The sequence below is a fragment of the Piliocolobus tephrosceles genome, chromosome 4 (assembly GCF_002776525.5).
Source record: "Piliocolobus tephrosceles isolate RC106 chromosome 4, ASM277652v3, whole genome shotgun sequence".
Taxonomy (NCBI): Eukaryota; Metazoa; Chordata; class Mammalia; order Primates; family Cercopithecidae; genus Piliocolobus; species Piliocolobus tephrosceles.
The window spans coordinates 117272697-117291722 of NC_045437.1; the positions used below are offsets into that span (position 1 = coordinate 117272697).

At 48.9% G+C, this 19026-nt stretch overlaps 1 protein-coding gene and 1 pseudogene across 3 annotated transcripts; both read left to right on the top strand.

Annotated features, from left to right (window-relative positions):
• Positions 1-1083: 1083 nt before the first annotated feature.
• NKX2-5 (NK2 homeobox 5) lies at positions 1084-4305 on the top strand. 3 transcript variants are annotated; one of them, XM_023218780.2, is made up of 2 exons: positions 1084-1685; positions 2898-4305. In XM_023218780.2, the coding sequence occupies exons 1-2, from the start codon at positions 1352-1354 to the stop codon at positions 2939-2941; spliced, it is 378 nt and encodes a 125-aa protein (XP_023074548.1). In that variant the 5' UTR covers positions 1084-1351; the 3' UTR covers positions 2942-4305. The 3 variants fall into 3 exon arrangements, with proteins under 3 accessions (XP_023074548.1, XP_023074547.1, XP_023074546.1); XM_023218779.2 differs by having other exon boundaries at positions 2935-4305; XM_023218778.1 differs by having other exon boundaries at positions 3191-4305.
• LOC111547123 lies at positions 4021-9752 on the top strand (annotated as a pseudogene).
• Positions 9753-19026: the final 9274 nt, after the last annotated feature.

Consider the following 19026-nt stretch of genomic DNA (forward strand, 5'->3'; position numbering starts at 1 on the left):
CTGCAGTGTTCTGGGGAATGGAGAAGACCCCAAGCTTTCATAAGACCTCCCAAGGAGTGCGGGGACCCAGAGAAATGAGGCCCACCCGGGCAGGATCTGGCCATTTAGCTGGCGCTCCTGAAACTCGGGCAGATTTGTCTGACTTCTGCGCCCTACTCTACTGACCCTGTGGCTAAAAATGATCACGATCACCTCACCTGCCCTGCCCTTCCCCCACGCGCCTGACGGAGCCGCAGGGGTGCCCCACTCGGAGTACGGCCCAGAGGCCTCGGAGAAATCCTGGTCTAGCTGGGCTCAGAGGAGCCCCGCCTCCCTGAGAGCTAAACCTGGGCTAAGGCCCTGAAACCTCGAGGTTGGCAGAAGCCTGAGGGCCTTGCTGCTAGGCAGGGAGGGCACAGGAAGGAGGGGGGCGGTATCCACGGCCTCCAAACAGGGGAAACAAGGTGGCTAGTAGCTGGGGCACTCCACAAGACAGGTGTCTCCTGGGAAGCTGAGCTTACCAGCTGGGATTCCTGATTTATTTCATTATTAAGGGGAGAGGCATTTCCCTGGGAGAGTCCTGGCAGTGACTGATGCCCCCTGGAGTTGTGCTGTGCCTAACACTACTGTAGGAGGCAGCCACTCCTACCCCACCTGGCCATCACTCACCTTGCCCTTACTTTCCTTGACTCATCCAGAAGCACCCAGAGCCTGGGGCATGACTGGCCCTGTAGGCCAAGCCAAACTGAACCTCCGAATTGTCCAGAATCTCCCCCTCCTATCTCCAAAGCCAGTCCTGTCCTCCAGGCTTCTCTTCCTACCACCTTCAGTAATAAAGCCTTCCTCAAATCACTCCCCTCCTCACCGCTTCCCACCCCATTCTTCTCTCTCCCATTCTGGTTTGGGTGCTGAGGAATATTTCTTCAAACCCACACCCATCCAGCCCTGCCCAGAGGCCTGACTCTGTATGCCTCTGGTAGGCTTTTCAGGCTCACATTAGGGAGCAAACGCAGGCTGCAGGAGCAAAAGGAGACCCTTCCAAATGTGTCCTGGCCCCTTTAAAAAGCTGAGCAGGGCTTTTTTTTTTTTTTTTTTTTTTTTTTTAGCCCTATGACTATATTAGGTGACACGAAACTGCTCATCGCTCCTGTCATCGAGGCCCCTGGCCCAATGGCAGGCTGAGTCCCCCTCCTCTGGTCTGGTCCCGCCTCTCCTGCCCCTTGTGTTCGGTGCTACCTGCTGCCCGGACACATCCAGAGCTGGCCGATGGGTGCGCGGGCGGGCAGCGACACCATGCAGGGAAGCTGCCAGGGGCCGTGGGCAGCGCCGCTCTCCGCCGCCCACCTGGCGCTGTGAGACTGGCGCTGCCACCATGTTCCCCAGCCCTGCGCTCACGCCCACGCCCTTCTCAGTCAAAGACATCCTGAACCTGGAGCAGCAGCAGCGCAGCCTGGCCGCCGCCGGAGAACTCTCTGCGCGCCTGGAGGCCACCCTGGCGCCCTCCTCCTGCATGCTGGCCACCTTCAAGCCAGAGGCCTACGCCGGGCCCGAGGCGGCTGCGCCTGGCCTCCCAGAGCTGCGCGCAGAGCTGGGCCCCGCGCCTTCACCCGCCAAGTGTGCTTCTGCCTTTCCCGCCGCCCCCGCCTTCTATCCGCGTGCCTACAGCGACCCCGACCCAGCCAAGGACCCTCGAGCCGAAAAGAAAGGTGAGGCGGAAACACAGGCCCCCTTCTCCCATCCTGGGTCGCTTTCGCCCCCAAGAAACTCAGGGCCAGGAGGAGGAGACACGCGCCCCTGGGCCGAGGGCTGGGCTCCGGCGGGGGGCTCAGAATGTAAGATGCCTGGTGTTGTCGCCAGGGCTCCCGCGCCCCGCGTCCAATCGGAGATTCAGAGGAAATGCCAGATTGAAAGGATCAGAAGCAAGAGACCAAAAAACGTTTACCCCCGGCCTAACAAAGCCCCGGGCGGCTTCGGCTCTGCTCCTGAGTCTGGTAGAAAGTTGAGAAATCGGTTTATGATAGACAGAACAGACAAGTAGATAATCTCTGTTTTTAAATCTCCTTTGGATTTACGGATCTTTTTAAGGATCTGATGAGAACCACTAAGCAGAAATTGAAATGTTGCTCACGACACGCTTTTGCGTACAATCGGAGGAGGGTCCTGGACCTTCTTTCTGCAGCCCACCCGCGACCCGGGTTTCTGGGGTCTTTCCTTCTTTGCGCCAAGAAAGTGAAGTCTGGGATCCAGGGCCTTGATATTAAAATGGGATACTGCGGAGCCTCAGGAATCTGACTTCGCTTTATTTTTTCAGCACAACTTCCTGACGCGGCGAGGGCGGAGAGGTTCCCTCGTGGAAAAGTTAGGAAATGTTGCGCTACCGCGGGCGCGGGGGAATGGACGAGAGGGGTGCGGGATCATCCTGCAGGCCACCCCAGGATCCGGGAGGGAGGCCGGCCCGGCCGCAGAAAGGGGCCTGCTGGGAGACCCTCGCCGAAGGCAGGAGCCCGGGCGATTCCTGGGAGGCCGCAGGCGCTGGGCGAAGGGCCGCTGTGAGTCGGGAGAGAATTCGGAGGTTGAGGAATAGAGGCCTATGAACAAATTCGGGCGGGCACGGCGGCTAGAACTGATCGCTACCAATTCGAGGAAGCCAGCAAGGCAGGTTCCGAGGCCGCCTGCCCACCCGCGGCTTCTTGGACACTGCGCAAACCCTGCTGCGGCCAGGCTGGAACCTCGGATCACCAAACCAACACTGCTGGCCTTCTGTTGCTTGATTCCTTAATTTTGAGATAAGACCGTCCCTAGGAGTGAGGCCTCGGTCTCTGTTGGTTTAACTTCTCAAACCAAACTAGCCGTAATTCAGTTCACCCCAGAGCAACACCTGGTTTTATTTATTTTTTATTTTTTATTTTTTTTTTCAGTCAGAAATTTTAAGTCACCGTCTGTCTCCCTCACCAGGGTGTGAACTGCCCCGGGGGCAGAGATCTCTCGTTTTTTTCTCCAGAGCCTTGAGCCGAGCCTCACTTTCGACAAATGCTGAGTGAGACGTGTCGGTGGCTCCCAGTGCACTTGGCAGAGTGAGCCGCAGCCGGCTGGGCTCTCCAGGCAGGACAGAGTGGCATCCACGAGGATCCCTTACCATTATTGTGCGGCCGCGCTCCGTAGGTCGAGCCGCTCTTACCAAGCGTCTCTCTGCCTCTCTGTTCCCCCTCAGAGCTGTGCGCGCTGCAGAAGGCTGTGGAGCTGGAGAAGCCAGAGGCGGACAACGCGGAGCGGCCCCGGGCGAGACGGCGGAGGAAGCCCCGCGTGCTCTTCTCGCAGGCGCAGGTCTATGAGCTGGAGCGGCGCTTCAAGCAGCAGCGGTACCTGTCTGCCCCCGAACGCGACCAGCTGGCCAGCGTGTTGAAACTCACGTCCACGCAGGTCAAGATCTGGTTCCAGAACCGGCGCTACAAGTGCAAGCGGCAGCGGCAGGACCAGACTCTGGAGCTGGTGGGGCTGCCCCCGCCGCCGCCGCCGCCTGCCCGCAGGATCGCCGTGCCAGTGCTGGTGCGCGATGGCAAGCCATGCCTAGGGGACTCGGCACCCTATGCGCCTGCCTACAGCGTGGGCCTCAATGCCTACGGCTATAACGCCTACCCCGCCTATCCGGGTTACGGCGGCGCGGCCTGCAGCCCTGGCTACAGCTGCACCGCCGCTTACCCCGCCGGGCCTTCTCCAGCGCAGCCGGCCACTGCCGCCGCCAACAACAACTTCGTGAACTTCGGTGTCGGGGACTTGAATGCGGTTCAGAGCCCCGGGATTCCGCAGAGCAACTCGGGAGTGTCCACGCTGCATGGTATCCGAGCCTGGTAGGGAAGGGACCCGCGTGGCGAGCCCCTGACTGATCCCACCTCAAGAGCTCCCTGACTCTCCGGGGGAGAAGGGGCTCCCAACATGACCCTGAGTCCCCTGGATTTTGCATTCACTCCTGCGGAGACCTAGGAACTTTTTCTGTCCCACGCGCGTTTGTTCTTGCGCACGGGAGAGTCTGTGGCGGCGATTATGCAGCCTGCAATGAGCGATCCTGCAGCCTGGTGTCTTAGCTGTCCCCCCAGGAGTGCCCTCCGAGAGTCCATGGGCACCCCCGACGGAACGACCAGTGAATTGGGACTGAGCCCGGGCACACGGGGCCTGAGATCCGACCGCCCATTCCGCGAGCCAGGGCCGGGCGCCCGGGCCTTTGCTATCTCGCCGCCACCCGCCCACGTACCCACCCACCCATATTTATGTTTTTACCTATTGCTGTAAGAAATGAGGATCCCCTTCCCATTAAAGAGAGTGCGTTGACCCCGCACGTGTGCTTCTTTCAGCTTGCGGCGCTTCAGAAACAGGAGAGAGGTGGCAGCCCGGCATTGGTCTCAGATCTCAGGCACAGGCATTCGCTGAGTAAATTGATAACATTGATACTAATAAAAACTAACCCTTGCTGGAACCATACTGGTTCCATGTCGGGCACTTTCTGAGATTGTCTCATATAATTCTCAATAATCAAAAAAAAAATCCTATTTTAAAATTTAGAAGCTGAGGCCCGGAGGGATTTAATGACTTACCTGCGAGCAAATAGCCAGTACTAGTCGAACTCAGGTTAAATTCTGGTTGTCTCACTTCAGAGACCGCCTTCCCTGTGCTCCCAAGCTCCCCTCCTTGAATCCTAATGTGTGCCAGGCACGGTTCCAGGCACTGGGCATTAAATGGAAAGTAAAAGAACCTGGGCCCTCTGTAGCTGGAGAGCACTGTGATCATCCCACTTAAAAGAACTTCTTAGCCTGTTTACAGATGGAAAAGCCAAGAACCCCAGCCCTTGTCAAGCGTTTTCAGGCTCCTCAGATGCTGCGTTGGGGCCTCATCAGCTGCCCGCGTGACTGAGTGCGGGGGCTGGGCCCCATAGAGGTGTCTGCAGACGGTGCTCACCTCTAGCCCTGGTGAGGCCCCATAAATTCACATGGTCCAAGGGAGCCCCTAAGCCCTAACCTTACTGATGTCCTTTCCTTAGGGCATTTAATTTCACCATAATTCTGACCAACAAATGTTACTACTGTCCTGATTTTATAGATGAGAAAACTGAGGCTCTGTGAAATCAAGTTTAAACCCTGCTTGTTATGGGACTTGCTCCCTGCATGCCTCTGTGGTGGTGGTGGTGATGGTGGTGGTGGTGGTGACGATGTGGTGGTGGTGGTTGCTATTGTTTGGAAAATGAGGATAACAAACATACCTTGCTTTCATCCTGGATCGCCAGTCAGCAGGTGCTAGGACCTGACCTCCAGCTCCTCTATCACCAGCCACAGAGCCTGAGGAACTAACCTAGGATCTTTTTAAGATGCTTCTTTAAAAGAGACCAAAGCCGGGGGAGTTGAGGATTTGTTTTCTCACCGGATATGGATTTTTGTGATATTTTGCCCAGGAAGCACTGAGTTGGAGGCCTGGGGCATTGGGACATCCAGCTGATAGCCCCCTGATGCAGCCAAAGCATTGTTTGTGGCAGCCAGGGACCGAGTGCTTCTGAATGTTCCCCTGACTCCCAGTAAGAGTTGCCAGGCTGGCCTGACACAACCAGGAGCTGTTCTACTGCCTCACCAGGAACCATGCAGCCCTACCAATGCCTGTGTTATCTCTCTGGGTAAGTGCCACATGCCCGTGGAAGAGGGGAGGATGCCAGGAGGTTCTAAGTGCTACCACTGTCTATACCCAGTGTTACCACTGGACACAGTGGGATACAAGGGCAGTGGAGTGCAAGCAGTCTACCATCTCAGGGTTCTGCACTGTGCTGTGGGAAGGGAGAGGAAAGGGCTATGCTCAAGGCTGGCTGAGTAGAAGAAGGGACCTGAAGGTCCGAGCCAGCTGGCAGCTAGAGAGGGCCATCAGGAGTGGAAGCAGGATGGTCACCTCAGCCCTGGCATTCCGCCTCCTGGGCCTACGACCCTGCTGTGAGCCATTAACATGTTCCCAACTCAGTCTTATGGAGGGGCACGCCGAGGCTCCTCCGGGTTGCCAGACCGTCTACGGAGCAGGATAGTGCTCTCCTGCTAAGCAGTCCCAGCCCACAGCCCCAGCAGGCGGCCTTACTCACACAACTGGGAAATCCTTCTATCTGAAATGACCCATATTTGCTCTTAACCAGATCACTGTGGCCTTGGTCCTGCACTCATGTGGGCCTTTTTCATCTTACAGGTGTCTGCAGTAACATTAGAAATAATATTTATTTCACTGAACCTTATGAGGATTTCTCCATGATACCTCCCTCTTTATGTGTCATACTCTCCCTTCAAGGATCAGCTGAGTGAGCCAGGATCTCCTGCAGCTTTCCCAAGGCACTCACAAAGGCTCACAACGGCTGGCTGGCTGGCATTTGCCAGGGCTCACCAATGCCAGCACCCCCGGCTAAGTGTATACAGGAGTTCTCTCACCTAACCCATCTTCATTTGCAGACCGGGAAACTGAGGAGGTTACGTGGATGGTCGAGATCATCCAGTCCCTAAGTGGGAACGGGAGCTGGGAAACACACAGGGTACATACTAGGGAGCTTGCTCCTGAAGCCAGAGCCCACCACACTGCGGATGTCTCTCCAGTAAAGATGCAGCCAGACTGGCTCCCGGCCGCGCTGAGCCGACCCCAGACTCTTGTCAGTGGGGTGAGAGTCTCAGGCCTCATATCCGGGCTCATGATGGGGCAAGCTGTAGATGGCAGAACTCAAGGAGGCAGCATGGACTGCCCTTGCCCGACTGGAGGGAGGCTTTCCCGCCTGGGTGCTGAGTCAGGGAGCGAGGACTCAGGCCGGGACAGGGTCAGAAGTACCTTAAACTAACGACGCCCAGTGTTTACATAGCGACCCCCACTCCAATTATGTCGGTGATATTTGTTTTGTTTTCAATTGCTAATTGTATAAACGATGCATTCAGGGTAAGAAAACTCAACCGGCACAGAGAAAAGCAAAACAAAGGAGAAGTGTGGGGCGCTTCCGAGGTGGCAAAGCCAGCGGAGATGAGGGTGGCGCAGGCATGAGCTCTCCATGCCCAGGGCGCCAGGGAGGCACCTAGGGGACTCATTTCATTTTTAGCATTTTTAAAAATCGAACAAGAACACGCCGCAGTTTAAAAAAAAAAAGTAATTGGAGATAAACAGCGAGGTTAAAAAGAAAAAAATCGGGGAAGGAAGGTAGATTTATTTAAAAAAAAAAAAAAAGAAAAAGAAAAAAAAAAAATCAGCTGGGTGGTTCCTGGCAAAGGCGGGCCGGGGCTGGGGGTTCCCAGCACTACAGGCCAGTCCACCGCCTCCCACCCGGCCCCGCAGCACTGACTGGCCCCGCCGTCCCTTCGTTTCCTCGGGTCATTCCCAGCCCGCAGGCACGTGTTCGGCCAAATCAGAATGGCTCCTGTCGTTTTATTTTGTTTAGATTTCACCTTAAGTGGACGCCAAGTTGTGTATCTAAATGCCTGTGTTTTTAATAGACGCGCGGAAGCCGCAGGGTGTATTTTTAACAGACGCGCAGAAGCCGCAGGGTTCACTGCAGACTCTCTTCACTCGGTCCCGCGCGAGAGTAGAGAGTAGCACCGTCTTCCGCCACAGCGCCCGCCCCTCGCATCCTCACGGAAGCATTCCGGGCTCAAGCCCTGCGCTTCTCTGCCGCAGGCAACAACCTTGTGGCCCCTAAGGCTTGCTGACTCCCCTACCAGGCTGAGCTCCTGGAGAAAGGGACCTGTGGCCTGCATTTAATTTATCACTCTCAGAATTTACCGCGTGCCAGGCACTGTTCTGAGCTCTTTACAAGTGAGCCCATTTAATCCCTTTTTATACCTCTGGGTTCTCGTGAGGAAACAGATGAAGGATTCATTTTAAACCCAGAAAGGAGGAGTACGTTGCTCAGGGTCACACAGCTGGTCAGTGTCAGAGCTTGGTTTCAAGCCCAGGCAGGCTGGTTCCAGAGCCCCAGTACATGGTGTGATCCCATCCCCAGTTCAGGACTGGCAAAGAGTAGGCGCCAAGAAATGTTTGTCTATTAAAGTGTGCAGACATGATATTAGCTAACAACTCCTGGATGATTTCTATGTGCCAGGCACAACAAATGACGAGAGAAGCACACTTCTTAACTCCCTTTGAGCCTGAGAGGAATCTCAGACGGGATGGTGGCAGCTGGGACTCCAGGGATGCAGCCTGGCCCTCTTGCTGCGTCTCAGAGGAGAGCTCACCCCAGTGGTGGGCAGTGAAGACCCCCGAGGGCACCCTCAGAGCACCATGGGCTCCCCACCCTGCTGCAGCCCACAGCTGTGTGGAGTAACAGTACGGATTATTGCCTAACATCTGTTGGTGCTTACTTTGTGCCAGGCCCAGGGCTAAATGCTTACCCTGCAAATCTCATTGTCATTTTCCAAGGAGGAAATTGAAACCCAGAGAAGTTAAAAACATCACCTACCTAAGGCCACTCCAGTAGTGTGGAGTAGGGAAACTGGTGCTGGAATCCAGATGGTTCCAGAGAGCCCTAGCTCTTCAACCCACTCTCAGCAGCTCCCAAACTTGCCCGAAGACACAAACTGCCTGGAGGCTGGGACAAACTCCAACCCCTGCCTGCCCCAGCTCCCTTGAATTGGACTCCCCAGGGACAGGCCCTGCGAGACGGGGCCTGTAATTCCAGTACTTTTGGAGGCCGAGGCAGAAGATTGCTTGAGCCCAGGAGTCCAAGACCAGCCTGGGCAACATAGGGAGACCTTGTCACTACAAAAACCATTAAAAAAATTAGCTGGGCATGGTGGTGCATGCCTGTGGTCCCAGCTACTCAGGAGGCTGAGGCAGGAAGATCGCTTGGGCCAGGGAGGTCACGGCTGCAATGAGCCATGATTGTGCCGCTGCACTCCAGCTGCACTCCAATCTGGGCAACAGAGTAAGACTTTGTCTCAAAAAAAAAAACAAAAACAAAAAAAAAGTTTTGTCACTTTCCCTATTCCTGAAGTTAGAAAGTAGCCAAGCCAAGTTCCATCACCAAATGCCTATCTTTCCAGTATACCCCAAACTATCCCCAGTATCTTGAACTCCAGCTTAGCAGACATCTTGAAATGGTCTCATATTAGCCTCACAGCACTCTCCTTACCCCCTGCCCCTGACTGGGTTTCTCTGCCCTCAGCTTTGTGGGTGAGATCTTTAAAATAAGTGGCTGTAGGCTGAAGGTGCCTCCTGCAATTAACCAGTTCACCCAGGCCCTGGACCAGCAAACAGCTACTCGGTGCTTAAGCTGGCTCACAAGTACAGACCAGAGACAAAGCAAGAGAAGAAGCAGAGGCTTTTGTCCCAGGCCAAGAAGAAAGCTGCCAGCAAAGGGGACATCCCCACTAAGAGACAGCCTGTCCTTTGAGCAGGATTTAACACCATCACCACCTTTGTAGAGAACAAGAAAGCTCAGCTGGTGGTGATCGCACACAACGTGGATCCCATTGAACTGGTTGTCTCCCTGCCTGCCCTGTGTCACAAAAGGGGGATCTCCTACTGCATTATCAAGGTGAAGGTAAGACTGGGAAGTGTACTCAGTCCACAGAAAGACCTGCACCACTGCCACCTTCACACAGGTTAACTCAGAAGACAAAGGAGCTTTGGCTAAGCTGGTGGAAGCTATCAGGACCAATTACAATGACAGATCTGATGAGATCTGCCATCACTAGGGAGGCAATGTCCTGGGTCCCAAGTCTGTGGCTCACATCGCCAAGCTCGAAAAGGCAAAGGCTAAAGAACTTGCCACCAAACTGGGTTAAATGTACACTGTTGAGTTTTCTGTATGTAAAAATAATTAATATAAATTTTCCTTCAAAAAATAAAAAATAAAATAAGTGGTTATATGGAAAGGAGTTTGCATTTTCAATTTTTTTTTTTTTTTTTTTTTTTTTTTTTTTGAGACGGAGTCTCGCTCTGCCGCCGGGGCTGGAGTGCAGTGGCCGGATCTCAGCTCACCGCAAGCTCCGCCTCCCAGGTTCCCGCCATTCTCCTGCCTCAGCCTCCTGAGTAGCTGGGACTACAGGCGCCCGCCACCTCGCCCGGCTAGATTTTTGTATTTTTTGGTAGAGACGGGGTTTCACCGTGTTAGCCAGGATGGTCTTGATCTCCTGTCCTCGTGATCCGCCCGTCTCGGCCTCCCAAAGTGCTGGGATTACAGGCTTGAGCCACCGCGCCCGGCCTGCATTTTCAATTAATGCAACCATTCATTATTCATTATTGTCCTTCTGTGGCCCTTCATAAATTCCCATGCAATTTCAGCAATAGGAAACATGTATTGCTAACAATGTTAGTTTAGCTTTCTCTTTACAAAAACAATTTTTAGGGATGGGGTCTTGCTCTGTTGTCCAGGTTGGGCTTGAACTACTGGGCTCAAGCAATCTTCCCACCTCAGCCTCATAAATAGCTGGGACTACAGGTGCTCCGCCATGTGTGGCCTCTTCCTATAAATTAGAAAGAATAGCTTCCCCTTCCCCACAATGCCAGGCAAATTTGATGCTTAATTATCACCATATTTGTTCTCTCTGGTGGCTATTTTCACATCTTTCCATGATCCAGATTTCCTAACCACCTAGTGTAAACTCTTCAAAAGCCTTTCAAAAATATTTGAGGCTTAAACAATGTAAATAAATAAATGATGGTTTGAAATATCCCTAAATGTTTTCCAGATTCAGTGCACTCTTAATCAAAGGGCTAAGAGTGCATTTGTGTATTCATTACAGAATGAATAGAATGAATATTCACAGCTGAACAGAAACTTCACATACAAGTGTAGAGATCTAAGAATAGCCAAGAAAGTCTTTTTTTTTTTTTTTTTTTTTTTTTGATGACGGGGTATCACTCTGTCACCCAGGCTGGAAAGCAATGATGCAATCATGGCTTACTGTGTCCTCGACCTCCTGAGCTCAAGCTATCCTCCCACCTCAGCCTCCTGAGTAACTGGCACCACAGATGCACACCATCACGCCCAGCTAATATGTGTGTGTGTGTGTACAGGTGGGGTCTCCCTATGTTGCCAGATTGGTCTTGAACTCCTGGGCTCAAGCAGTCCTCCCACCCCAGCCCCACAAAGCATTGTGATTTCTGATGTGAGCCACTGTGCCTAGAGTCCAGTCACACAGGCTGGAGTGCAGTGTCATGATCTTGGCTCACTGCAGCCTCAACCTCCTAGGCACAGGTGAGTCTCCCACCTCAGCCTCCCGAGTAGCTGGGACTACAGGTGCATACCACTATGCTTGGCTAATTTTTTGCATTTTTAGTAGAGATGGGGTTTCAACATGTTTCCCAGGCTGATCTCAAACTATGGGACTCAAGCAATCCATCTGCCTCAGTCTCCCAAAGTGCTGGGATTATAGGCATGTGCCATTGCACCCAGCCCCAAGACATTCTTAAGTAAAGAAATAAGGAAAATGAGGTGGGGGGTTCTTTCCTATCAGTCAACAAGGCTTGTAAAGCTATGGTAGTTAACACTGTGATACTGACACAAGGGCAGAAAAATGGACCAGTGAGACAGAATAGAGTGCCTAGAATCAGAAGTACACATATACAATCCATGAAAGGGTTAGTTTTGTTTGGGGAGAGGTGAGATTTGGTTTTTTTATTAAAAGAAAATTTTTTTGAGACAGGATCTTTCTCTGTCACCCAGGCTGGAGTGCAATGGCACGACCACAGCTCACTACCGTCTTTACCTCCCAGACTCAATCGATCCTCCTGCCTCAGCCTCCCAAGAAGCTGGGACTACAGGCGCACCACCACACCCAGCTAGTTTTGTTGTTGTTGTTGCTTATTGTTATTGTTGTTGTTTGCAGAGACAGGGTTTTGCCACGTTGCCCAGGCTGGTCTTGAACTCCTGGCCTCAAAGGATCCTCCCACCTTAGCCTCCCAAAGTTCCGGAATTACAGGCATGAACCACCACACTTGGCCCAGAGGTATTTTTGAAGTTCAGTGGGGAAAGGGTGAACTTTTCTGTAAGTGGTTCTCCATAAGATTAAAAAAAAGAAAGAGAGAGAGAACATCATTCACAAAATCAAATCAAGGTTAATCAAAGACCCACCTGTGAAAAGCAAAACTATGTTTCACTTAAAAGACAACATAGACAAATATTTTATGACCTTACAGTAAGAAAAGATTACTGAAACATGACTCCAAAAAGCACAACCCTTAAAGGAACAGCTGGACTACATTAAAATTAAAAATCTACACTTAAGCCCAGGAGTTAAATCCATACTCCCCAAAACACCACACAAAGAGTGAAAAGACAAGTCAGGCCACAAAGTAGAAGATATTTGCAATATATACAGCCCACAAAGCATTAGCACCAGAATATGTTGTGAAAACCTGACACTCCTCCTGGCCACTGCACTCCAGCCTCTCTGACTTCCTTACTGTTATTCCAACAAGCCTGGCAATTCCTGCCTCGGAGTCTTTGCACTGGCTGTTCCCTTTGCTTGGAATGTTCTTCCCCCAGAATGTCTGCCTGGTGAATTCCTCATCTGCTTCCAGTCTTTACCTAAATGTCCCCTTATCATGAGGTCTGTTCCTAGTACCGTATTTTAAATTGCACTCCTATGCACATGCTCCTGGTAGCCCTACTTTGCTCTGGTGTGTTTTTTTTCAATTAGACTTTATCATATCTAACATATTGTTTTGTTCAATGATGTATATCCCAAGCACCAGAAAGAGAGCCTGGCACTTGTAGGAGCTTAGAAAAAATTGATGCTGAATAAATGAATGAAGACAATTACCAAAAGGGGAAAAATGGGCAGGAGAAATGAACAGGGATTTCAAGGAAAAGGAAGTACAAATAGCCCCAAAATATATTTAAAAATATACTTTATTTATTACTCAGAAAAACAAAAAGTCCTGATGAGACAATATACTTCATATACCAGATTGGCAAAAATTAGAATTGGGAGAGAGTAAGCATAGATGGGAACTCTTCTTCTGGTAGGGCTGTAACTGAGGGCAAAGACTTTAGAAGCCAGTTTGGCACAACTTAGTAAAGTTGAATACAAGCCTACCCAAGATCCAGCAATTCCTCTTCTAGGAATATACACCAGGGATAGTCTTGCATATGTGTACCTAAAGACGTAAGTAATGAAGTTGTAGGAAATTCACAGAGTGGAATATTATACAGCAGTGAAAATGAAAGTGCCACAGCCACACTCAACAACATGAATCAGTCTCAAAGATGAATCAATGCTCTAAGGTGAGCAAAAGAAGCAAGTCACTGAAGAATATAAACAATGTGATTTATTTTACATAATAGTCAAAATAGGTGAAACAAAACAATGTTTTAGTTAGGGATGTGCACCTGGATTTCAAAACTATAAAGAAAAACAAGGGAATGGTTAACTCAAAATTCAGATAGTGGTTGCCTCTGGGGGAGAGAAAGGAAATCGCAATGGAACGGAGATTTCAATGGGAGCTGTGGGCCACGTTATTGTCTGTGTCTTGGTCGGGTGATGGGTACTCATGTTCATTTGATTATTCTTTAAGCTACACATATACATGCTCTTTATTTTTATTTTACTATGTAACTTTAAATTGAGGTAAAATTTACAGTAAAATGCATAAATCTTAAGTGTTCAGCTCCACCTAGTTTTACAAACTATAATACTCTTTTGTGTATGTATGTAGCATACTGTTTTTCACGATTTTTTTTGAGACGGAGTTTCGCTCTTGTTGCCCAGGCCGGAGTGCAATGGCATTATCTCAGCTCACCACAACCTCCACCTCCTGGGTTCAAACAATTCTCCTGCCTCAGCCTCCCGAGTGGATGGGATTACAGGTATGCACCACCACGCCTGGCAATTTTTTGTATTTTTAGTAGAGATGGGGTTTCTCCGTGTTGGTCAGGCTGGTCTCAAACTCCTGGTCTCAGGTGATTCGCCCACCTCAGCCTCCCAAAGTGTTGGGATTATAGGCGTGAGCCACCGTGCCTGGCCGTATTTCACAATTTTAACATGCACTTCCAAAATTAATCATGGACTTTCACCACTTCACTTAGAATCAGAAGGCTCCACTTAAGATAAATATATATACACATATACATATATATATGTACACACAAACACACACACACACATATATATAAATATTTTAAACAAGGTCTTGCTGTCACCCAGGCTGGAATGCAATGGTGTGAACATAGCTCACTGCAGCTTCAAACTCTTGGGCACAAGCAATCTTCCTATGTCAGCCTCCTGAGTAGCTACTACTATAGGCGCTCACCACCATACCCAGCTAATTTTTAAACTTTTTGTAGAGATGGAGATCTCGCTTCGTTGCCCAGGCTGGTCTAGACCTCCTGAGCCCAAGTGATCCGCCCACTTCAGCCTCCCAAAGTGCTGGGATGACAGGAATGAGCTGCAATGTAACATTGTCAGAAAAAATTATGACCCTTGTGCCTAATCAACTCATAATTCATTTTTCTCCCTTTCAAAAGTTAGTACAGAAATGCATTTATAACCAAATTTATGAGATTAAATAAGCACACTTTCATCATTTACTGAAATTTTCATCCTTGTTTTCAGTAGATTCAGATGACCTGGCCTTCCCCACCCCAAGCCCACCCAACCTGTTGTCTTCTGAAAACAATCACTTCCAGCTTGTAAAATAGTAAAATTTCACTAGGTCAAGGATTCTCAAACATTTTGGTCTCAGGAAACTTTTATATAGTTTAACCATTATTGAGGGCCTGGAGTGGCGGCTAATGCCTATAATCCCAGCATTTTGGGAGGCCGAGGTGGGAGGATCACTTGAGGCCAGGAGTTCAAGACCCACCTGGCCAACATGGCAAAATTCAGTCTCTAATACAAATATAAACATTAGCCAGCATGATGGCACACACCTGTGATCTCAGCTACTCAGGAGGCTGAGGCAGGAGAATTGCTTGAACCCTGGAGGTGGAGGTTTCAGTGAGCCAAGATTGCACTATTGCACTCCAGCTGGGTGGCAGAGGGAGACTGCCTCAAAAAAATAAATAAATAAAAACAGGCCAGGTGCGGTGGCTCACGCCTGTAATCCCAGCACTTTGGGAGGCTGAGGTAGGCAGATCACCTGACGTCAAGAATTCGAGACCAGCCTCGCCAACGTGGTGAAACTTTGTCTCTACTAAAAATACAAAAATTAGCCAGGGATGGTGGTGAGCACCTGTAATCCCAGATACTCAGAAGACTGAGGTAGGAGAATCGCTTGAACCCAGGAGGCAGAAGCTGCAGTGAGCCGAGACTGCAGCATTCCACTTCAGCCTGGTTGACAGAGCAAGACTCTGTCTCAAAACTAAAAATAAAAATAAAAAATTATTGATGGCCCCAAAGAGCGTTTGTTTAGGTGGGTTATATCTCTTGAGATTGATCATATTAAAAATTTAAAAGTGAGAATTTTTAAAACATTAATACTAATTAATGTTTTATTAATGTGTGTTATCGACCAGGCGCGGTGGCTCACGCCTGTAATCCCAACACTCTGGGAGGCCGAGGCGGGCAGATCACAAGGTCAGGAGATCGAGACCACGGTGAAACCCCGTCTCTACTAAAAACACAAAAAAATAGCCCAGCGCGGTGGTGGGCGCCTGTAGTCCCAGCTACTGGGGAGGCTGAGGTAGGAGAATGGCATGAATACGGGAGGTGGAGCTTGCAGTGAGCTGAGATTGTGCCACTGCACTCCAGCCTGGGCGACAGAGCGAGACTCCATCTCAAAAACATAAAATAAAATAAATATGCATTATTAATACACATTAATCAATTTGTAACTATTTACTAATTCATTTCAAAATTATAATACACTCATTACATGAGATCTGAAATGAAGAATGACTGAGGAACAAAGATAGATGTACGTAAGTAAGCAAATGTAAGCAAATCCTGACTATAAAGTGTAGGGTTTAAAAAGGGGGCAGCTGGCCAGGCAGAGTGGCTCATGCCTGTAATCCCAATACTTTGGGAGGCTGAGGCAGGAGGATCCCTTGAGCTCAAGTAGTTTGACAACAGCCTAGACAGCATGGCAAAACCCTGTCTCTACAAAAATTAGCAGGGTGTGGTGGCATACACCTGCATTCCCAGCTACTCGGGAGGCTAAGGTGAGAGGATCACCTGAGCCTGGGAGGTTGAAGTTGCAGTGAGCGGTTCACTCCAGACTGGGTGACAGAGTGAGATCCTGTCGCAAATAAATAAATAAATAAATAAATAAATAAATAAATAAATAAAAATAAGGCAGGGGTTTCAGGGAAGCTAGAATTAAAATACCAGACAACAATAACTTCTAAGTCAGGAGGAATTAAATGGAGTTAAAGTGTGTTAGTTTCCAGAAAGAGGGTGGAGGTTTTGAATCACTGTAGATTTTTCTAGCAAGGTTGTATTTCTTGACCTGGCTGGCCATTATATGAGTATTACTTTATTACTAAGTAAAACCGGGAATATGTTTTTAGTAAGAAAAATTGTGACTGTGTGTTTCATGCCTCATGCTGTATGTATATCTAACAGTTAAAAATATGCTTTGAAAATTTTCAAAAAGTGTCAAAGGAAACGTCAAAGGATATACAGCGACAAATTGCAAACTTCCAGAGATACCTTACGCATAAACAAGCAAACAACTATTTCTCTTCTTACCCTTTCTACATAAGTGGTAGATTTTCATCTTACTGTTTTTGCATCTTGCCTTTTTTTACTTAATTTTATTTCTGCAGATTGTTCCATATTAGTTTATAAAGGGTGCCTCATTATTTTTATTATACCTACATACTATTTCACTGCATGGATGAACTGTAATTTTTTTAACTAGTTCCTGTTAAAACTATTTCCATTTTTGTCTTACAAATGATGTTGCAATGAGTAACTTTATTAATATGTCATTTTGCATAATTACAAGTACATTTATATAACAGATTATGATTTTTTTATTAAGATTTTTAATGATACCAGGCGTGGTGGCTCATGCCTGTAATCCCAGCACTTTGGGAGGCCGAGGTGAGCAGATCATGAGGTCTGGAGTTTGAGACCATCCTGGCCAACATGGTGAAACCCTGTCTCTACTAAAAATACAAAAAAATGAGCCAGGTGCCCCGGCTACTCGGGAGGCTGAGGCAGGTGAATCGCTTGTACGTGGGAGGCTGAGGTTTCAGTGAGCCCAGATCGTGCCACTACACTCCAGCTTGCAGACAGAAGGAGACTCCGTCTAAAAAAAAATAAAAAATAAAAAATTTTAAAAAAAGATTTAATGATGATATTCTGCTACAGTCCTCAAGAATTTTTTTTTATTCTGGCTACTGCTATATTAACACAAAACACTTCTTCGTCATGTGTTTTTAAAGGGTCTTTCATAACTTGAAAGAAATAATCCCTTCGTGGACTATTTCTTAATTTCAGAGTATTATGCTACATTTTGAGGGGTTTTTAATGCTGTTATACATTTTATCATTTATCTGTAGTTATATGAAATGGGGTTGAGTATAATGGCTCACGTCTGTAAATCCAGCACTTTGGGAGGTCAAGGCGGGATTGCTTGAGCCCAGAAGTTCGAGTCCAGTTTGGGCAACATAGTGAGACCTCGTCTCTGCCAATAATAATAAAAAAATTAGCTGGGCATGGTGGCACACACCTGTGGTCCCAGCTACTCAGGAGGCTAAGGCAGAAGGATCACCTGAGCCCAGGAGTCGGAGGTTGCAGTGAGCTATGATCACACCACTGCACTCTAGCCTGGGTGATAGAGTGAGACTCTATATCAACCAAAATAAAAAGAAGACAGAGAGAGAGAGAGAGAAGGAAGGAAGGAAGGAGGGAGGGAGGGAGGGAGGGAGGGGAAGGGGAAGAAGGAAAGAGGGAGGGAGGAGGGAAGGAAGGAAGGAAGGATGGAAGGAAGGAAAAAGGAAAGGAAAGGAAAAGACAGGGAAGGAAAGGAAAGGAAAGAAAAAAAATAAAGAAGAAAAGAAATGGTATTGGCTTAAATTTCTAGGGTAGCAGATGACAGAACCTGACTGGCTAAACAAGCAAAAAGGAGGAATTTGTTGAACGGATCCTACTCAATCCAAGGAGGGGGATCCAAATAGCAAGGTTAGGAGATGCAGAGTCAGCACAGCCCAGAGGCCTCCCTGGGGGAGGTGTTCACAGCCCTTCTCTCTAGAGAACTCCATTAACATCACGTGGCCTCACTGAAGCTCCAGTCACTGTCAGGTAACGGGGAGAGAGCAACTGACAGGCTTAGCTTAGGTCCAGTTTCCCTCCCTGGGTCAATCAACTGGGCCAGACAGGAGCTCAGGGTCCATGCTGTACATTGGGTCTCTTCCCAGAGAAGGGGACATCAGGATCCAGCCAGCCCTGCCAACCTGTATGACACCAGTGGGGCATGGAATCCTTAAGTGCACCCTGGGGAGCCCAAGGAGAGGCTGGCAGGGACATGATTCCTTCCTCTTCTTGAAAAACAACAATGCCAAAATCCAAAACACTGACAATAACAAATGCTGGCGAGGATGTGGAGTAGGAAGAAGTCTCATTCATGACTGATGGGAATGCAAAATGATATAGTCACTTGGAAAGAGAGTTTGACAGTTTCTTACAAATACAAACTAAATGTGTTCTTACCATACAATTCAGCCATCAGCATCCTTGCTACTTACCCAAAGGAGTTGAAAACTTAGGTCCACACAAAAAGCTGCACATAGATTATTATAGCAGCTTTATTCATTAATTGCCAAAAACTTGGAAATAACCACAGTGTCCTTCAAGGGGTGAGTGGATAAATAAGCTCTGGTACATCCAGACCACAGAATATTATTCGGCACCAAAAGAAATGAGCCATCAAGCCGTAAAAAGACATGGAGGAATCTAAATGCATTTTACTAAGTGAAAAAAGTCAATCTGAAAAGCCTACATACTGTATGATTCCAAGTCTATGGCATTCTGGAAAAGGCAAAACTATAGCAACTGTAAAAAGATCCATGGTTGCCAGAGGTTGGGGGGAGGAAGAAATGAATAGGCAGAACAATCTCAGCTCACTGCAACCTCTGCCTCCCGGGTTCAAGCGATTCTCCTGCCTCAG

Excerpts from the sequence above, each read along its gene's own strand:
- NKX2-5 (XM_023218778.1), top strand. The coding sequence starts at position 1,352 with ATGTTCCCCAGCCCTGCGCTCACGCCCACGCCCTTCTCAGTCAAAGAC. Across the intron at positions 1,686-3,190 it reads CCCTCGAGCCGAAAAGAAAG|AGCTGTGCGCGCTGCAGAAG; the intron begins GTGAGGCGGAAA and ends GTTCCCCCTCAG.